The sequence below is a fragment of the Pterocles gutturalis genome, unplaced genomic scaffold (genome assembly GCF_000699245.1).
Source record: "Pterocles gutturalis isolate BGI_N339 unplaced genomic scaffold, ASM69924v1 scaffold48814, whole genome shotgun sequence".
Taxonomy (NCBI): Eukaryota; Metazoa; Chordata; class Aves; order Pterocliformes; family Pteroclidae; genus Pterocles; species Pterocles gutturalis.
In genome coordinates this window covers 1-6,740 of record NW_010132516.1, presented here as the reverse complement: position 1 = coordinate 6,740, position 6,740 = coordinate 1, and the positions used below count along the sequence as shown (strand labels likewise).

Here is a 6,740-nt window from a genome sequence, read left to right as displayed (position 1 = left end):
CAGTCCAATTTTCAGTCAAGCTTTATTTCCATGAAAGAAAAGCCATCACTCTCTGAGCTGAAGAAGGATACTGATTATGTTACATTTTAAAGAAGTGTAATACACTATTCTTCCTGAGGCCCCTAACCAGCTCCACGAGTTACTGTAAAGGGAATTGATGACAAATTCTCATCTTAAAAACCCTTCAAGTGAGATTTTCAGAAGATCTACCTACAGACCTCTATCCAGCAATTTTATTTTTTTATTCATATCTAGGCAATGTACATGAGAGTTAAGCGCCTAGCCACTTTCATATAGGCTCCAGTATGCTTTACGTGTATTTGCCTACATTATTCTGAGTCACTCGTTTTCTTACTTACGGGTCACCTGCTTCATTGTCAGCACACAGATACCCCCATTATGTTCCAGAACATCCCTGGAGATGCTTTAACATCACTGGAGGTCTCCCACGCTGAGACAGGAACTCTATTTGCTAAACACCAGGAAATACGGGGAGATTCAGAAGAACTCGGCAATCTAGAGGGGTCAGAATATTCATTCCAAACAACTATGGAAGAGCTTGAGGAAAATCAGAAAGATATTCAACTTACTTTACAGGAAATGCAGAACAACAACAAGCAGCAGAAGCATGAAAAGATGGTAAGTGGAAGATACAGTTCTTCCAATGTAAAACTACAATGCATCATGGAACATGTAGATCAGCCAGAAAGTTGAGTGTGCAAAGGAAAGTGAGGATCATGAGACATTTGAGTTACTTCTCAGAGGTAAAGAGCCTTACTGGCTCCCATTTTCATGGGTTAACATCAAATTCACAGGATGTGAAATCCTTCTGTTTGGATACACTGGGCCCTAATTAAATATTTTTAGATTTTTCTTCCATTTTCAAATCAGAAAAATTTTGTATGGTAGATATTTCATATTTTGTAAGACAACATTCAGTGGAAGATTTATTTTCCCACTCTAGGAACAAACTTTTCAAAGGGGAATAATGGATATTAGAGAACTAACAAGTCGTTCTACAAATGTGTGAATAATCACTTGAAAAAATATTCAGATTTTAGATGAACACACTCTATTTTCATCTATCAGCTTAATTACAAATTTATCCTCCCTCTCTCCAATTTGTAACAGGGAGCCATCAGAGACATGACAGCATCATCTTTCATCTCAAACAGTAAAACAGAGAGCATGGATGCTAAATCTCGTATGGCATATTTGGACATGAAAGAAGGAACCAGTGCTTTTCAGTCAGAAGCATCCACCAGTGCAGAGGGGCTAGAAGAGCACTTTGGCAAGTGGGTCAGAGTAACTGATATTGAGCTTGAGAGGATGAGGTGGGATTTTGTGCTGGCTAAACTGAAATATGAACATAAGGATAATGAAAAGCAAAGGCGTCATGAAGAGAGAATGGAGCTGATTCATCAACAGGCAGTAAAAAGATCGGTAGGGAAAGGAAAAGGGGTTGAACACAGTAGAGACTGAAACATACATATTCTATGTTAAGCAATTTGTAAGGTTTTATTCTTTTGTGTGTTGAGTACTACCGTGACTTCCTTTAAAGTTAGACTTGACTAGGTGATCTTTACAGCTTTACATAAACTTGACAAGAATGCAGTTGTTTTACTCCCTACAATATGAGCTACGGTAACATTCATTGCTACAAAATATATTAAACAGTTAACTCACAAATTTAATTTATAACGTAAGGATCCAAGAACTTGTATTTTTCCTTATTTTTTCACACAAACATCAGAGGAATTCCTCTGAACACCACTTTGATCAATTTCCTGGCTTGGAAACTGGTCAGTTAGATGACTCAGATAATAAATGCATGAACAAATGAGTGGATGACAGAATCTACCAAAGTAATGCATATTTTCTTGACAATTAGTCAGATTTTGCAAGCCTGTTTTTTACAGGAATAGCTGGAGTTATTTTATGTTCAGCCACACGAGTCTGTTGATAACAATAGTCCAGCCCAGAAAAGACCATTCAATTTGGCAGAGTTTAGCAAATTGGACAGCTGCAAACCTTGGTTCTCTGGGCTCTTCCTGATCACAATGGCTGTCTGTGGGCCTGACTCCCCTCTAATTTAAATGCAATTTGTCTTTGGACTGAGTTGGAGAGTAAGCAGAGTATCTGAATCTAAATCATCAATGTTTTAGAGGTACTTGCATGTTTGTCTTCTCTTGCATGTTCTGTGCTCTAAATCAGGACAGGATAGACGGATGAGTTTTACACAGTGTTTGTAGCATTTTTATTCTGCTTGTAGATAGGAGCTCAGATCATGCACAACAATGGCACTCAGCTAAGCATCACAGAAGCCCTGAAGTTTTCCATATGCTTTTTTTTTTTTTTTCTATATAGCTAATCCATAGGCCTGGATAGGATCTCACAATTATGTGCAGTAAATGCAGTTCCAAAGAAATTGATGAAGTTATATCAGAGAAAAACAGACGAGGATCAGGTCCACTGTATATTTGGCTAAATGACTGACATGCATCTGGACTAAGGAAATTAACTACTGAATCCTTTTACTAAATTAAGACCTGAAAGTTTACCCATGGGCATGTGTAAATGTATGAAAATGACCATGCAGTGAAAAAACACAGGCAACAGTTTGTGCCACAGAAGTAGAGAAGGATACACAAAAAAGCCTTACCATGCGTGTGCACTTACTTCACACCAACTGCTTTGCATACCTGCATGCTCATTCTTGCAGTAAATACGAGGTCACCTACCTGCATTTCAGAGAGAGAAAACATAGCTGCTGGTAGGGATATGGGTGGGCATGTGACACCTATCACTTAACACAGTGTAGCTGATGTGCTCTCAGTTCACATGCTGGCTTATCTCATAGCAACTTTTTATGAATTAAGTGTGCCAGAAGGCCAGGTGTGCTCAGAGAGCACATGGAGTGGGTGCAAGTGGAACATAGTTGTGTGACATAATGTGTATTTTTCCCTTTTTCCACAGTTTAGCCAAGGACTCCAAGACCTAGTCCGGCCACCAAACCAGTATGCTTTGTTCCTATACTGCTTCATCTTTATTCATGTTATTTATACAGTGAAGGAGCTGACCTTCTACTTTTTACAAACCCATTACCTGTTCTGTTTTGCTATTGTGATCCTTTTCATCCTCAAAAAGATTTTCCAGGATTACAAAAATAAGAAAACATGTTCTTAAAAAGGGCAGCATACTGTACACTTTTTGCCCCTGTTTTCACTGCTTTTTGTTATCTTTTCCTCACTACACCACTCATACATGTAGGATTTCAGCTATTGTTATATGCACAGTAGCCTAATTATGGAAAACTAACTGATTTCGTCAATAAGATTGTGACTGAATGACATAATTTGACTTCATGCTGTCTCACCAACATGTTTGGCATCATTCAGGGGCATTCATCTCTACAAATAAAGTTATATGCAAGAAAAAATAAATTTGGAATGTGTTCTATTTTATCTCACTTCCTTGGATTAACACAGTGACTTGGGCTTACTTATAATAAATTATCACAGAGAAGTTTCAGAGGTGGATTTATTAGCATGGAGGGCAGTGCTCAGGAGTATTTAATATTCTGCTATGTGTTTGCTAGCATGCACTGGCCAGACACCTCACTTTGTCTTAGGGCTGTCTCTACCTCTGGGATAGAAGCATTCCTCTGTGCTGTGCCATCCTCCATAGTTACACACAGTTTCTATCAGCAGTAGACCAGCAAGCATTGACGAGCACATACATGCTTATAATTGAGGTATTGTGATTTCTGAAGTATCAACATTGATAAGGAAAGATATAAAATGTAGCCCCAATAAAAAGGCATTTTGTCTAGTGAGAATGTGACTAGACCCTTTTAATACTATTTCAGTCATGCAATAGAGGATATTTCCAGTAGAGAAAAAGTGAAGAGTCATCTACCATGTGATATGTCAGGTTAGAGCAGGTGCAATCTTACAAACCTTCTCCTGCTCTTAGAATCAGAGCATTATTAATCTATATATCCCCATCATAGAATCATAGAATCGTTAAGGTTGGAAAAGACCTCAAGGATCATCAAGTCCAACCATCAACCCACACCACCTAACTCGCTAAACTATGTCCCATGTCCCTGAGCACCACATCTACACGTTTCTTGAACACCTCCAGGCATTGCGACTCCACCTCCAGGGATGGTGACTCCACCACCCGTGCACATGCCTTACCTCTGCCTTTTTAAAATAAGTCTTGTTTCAGTCTACGTTCTCTTTGCATTGTGTTCTTAACAGGAAAACAACTGAAATAGTATTTGATGATCAGGCTGGATATGAAAAAAGCCATTTAGGTCAGGGTGAAATGGGTGTAGTCTAATCCTACTCAGGTTATCATGCATCCATGGTAAATTTCACCTCAGTCAGATGGTATTCTCTGGGGCATGCTACGGGCAATTTGTTTACAAAACCAATGCTATGTACAAGGCTGTCTGAATCAAGGCAGCAGAGAAAAGAGTATATCAGATCCAGGTGTAGTGACTGGGTAGTTTCCTGACAGTGCAGAATGAGTGCAAGGTGCGGGGTCTTCTCGCACTTCCACAGCCTCTGCATTTCTGAAGCAGTGGAAGATTACAAGGAGGATCCACTTTACATGTATGGAAAAATCTGCAAAAGATTGAAATGAACGATGACACAATCTTCCCAAAAGGAAATTTAACCAGGTAAAGTGAAATTGCTTGCTATAGGTGTGACCTACATCTGCAGATTCAAAGAACAAAACCAATCAAAAATAAGTAAGTAAATAAAAGCTTTTTCCCAGCTGCAGTTTCTCTTTTTCCAGCAAAAATGACCATTGGCTCTCACTGAAATCCCAGGCCCCCTCATCTGCTTTAGGATTTTTGTGGAAAGCAGTAATTCAACTTTTTTTTTTCAAATTACTTAAGACCTGATAAAAAAACTGCTGTGTTTTTCGCTCACTGAAATCATAAGAATGTCACCTGGACAGCTGAGAGAAGCCTGTTCTTTGTTTTCTGCTGAATTTGAAAATGCTTCCTGTAGGTAACCTGTATGTGAATATGGTTTGCAATAGCACAAGCAACTTTTAATACTTTTCTTCATTGTTGGTAACTCCTGGGTTTTAATCAACAGGAGAGATTATATCAATCCACATTTAATATTGGTAATCCAAACAACAGCTAGAATTAGTCAGAGATGTGATACCACTGCAAGTTCCAGAGTACAGAGTCTGCACAGAAGCATTATTTTTAATATTTGTTCAATACTAACTTTTGGGAGGGGCAGAAGGCATTGGTAGTCTTTTGCATTTTATTTACTGCACACAAGAGGTAATACTACATAGTCTCAAGACAGCTGCTTCACCATGCATGCATATTCCAAACACACACATATCCCCAAATCATAAATGCAAGGAAGAAAAATAGATCAGCCTTTCTCTGATGAGTGCTCTCTAAGTCATTGCTGTACATAAAGGTACCCATGCTGTACTTTTAAACTTCTTCTTATGGTGATGAGAGCTAGATTTTTGAAGTGGCAAGTTCTGTGTAGCTGCCTAGCTTTTAGGAGCTGCAGCTCCAGCTTTCAAATTGTTGAAATACCATGAATCCATTTATAAAGTCATGAGAAGCAGCCATACAGGAAAGGGCAGAAAAACCCAAACTCCTCCCTAACTGCTTCAGGTCCTTCTGAGCTTTGATCAGCTCTTGCTCTTCACTGAGGTGAGAAATACACCCTTGGAGTTGCCTGGCTGTGCCCTACACCTTTATTTTATGACAGTAGGCACACTCATCACAAAGCGTTTGGTTTCATGTGAAACCACAGGAAAGTTGGTGGTTTCAGCTATTTTAAGCCTAAAAGTAGGCAGTATTTTACAGGTGGTTTGATTTCAAGAAAACTGCAGCAAGTAAAAATAGCTTTTTAACCCACAGGATTGTGTGGCATAAAGCTATCCTAAAGTTTCAGAAGCCACTATGGAGATCCTCAAATTAATGGTTAAAAATAATAATGTCATAATTCCCATGGGTTTTGGCAGCTAACTTGTGGTTTTTCAGTACCTGAGTTGGGCATTACTGATCTTGACAAATCAAAATATTTGCCGATTCACCTACTAGCAAAGACCGTATTTCACAGCACCTATTTATCATTCTCCAATAAGGAGGCTGGCTACACCAAGTCAAAGATCAAACTTGGACATGAAAGGAAGGCATCAACCCACTAGATAACCAAAACTTGTTTTGTGATAGCAACTTTGTTCTGGGGCCCTCTAGCCAGAAATTTTTCTGAACTCAAAGCTGAGTTTTTTTAGAAGGCTGCAAGGTCAAGTTTTGTTGCAAAAAGTTTGCAGAGGCTCTTTTCAGTTAATTGGTGACTTCAGACCTCAGCTTTTTATTTTGAGCATAGGATGAGCTCCTATCTATCTATACACAGGCTTAACAAATCTGATCAAAATCTTCCTCTTCTCTCTTTTTTTTTTTTTTTTTTTTTTTTCTCTTTCTACAGTGGAAGTCTAAGAAGCAGGGATAAGGAGAAAGGCAGTGCAGCAGAAAGGAAGATCTTGCCTGAATATCATCCACTATTTTCAGTCCCAACGCTGCAAAGCTCAGGAGATCAAACGAGCCCCAGCTAAGCGCATCAGTCACATCGTTTGCTTCGCCCCTTGCTTTCACCCCGCCAGCTGAGTGAAACTCCAACGAAACACAACTCGGCAGCAGCAGGAGCCCGACAGCACGCCGCTTGCAACCGGCCTCCGATCCA

The 6,740-nt window shown here is 39.3% G+C and overlaps 1 protein-coding gene across 1 annotated transcript; it reads left to right on the top strand.

Annotated features, from left to right (window-relative positions):
- Positions 1-399: 399 nt before the first annotated feature.
- On the top strand, positions 400-3,186 carry TMEM247 (transmembrane protein 247). Its single transcript, XM_010080908.1, has 3 exons — positions 400-639; positions 1,132-1,443; positions 2,977-3,186. Exons 1-3 carry the CDS (start codon positions 400-402, stop codon positions 3,184-3,186), a joined length of 762 nt encoding a protein of 253 aa, XP_010079210.1.
- The last annotated feature ends 3,554 nt before the right edge of the window (positions 3,187-6,740 follow it).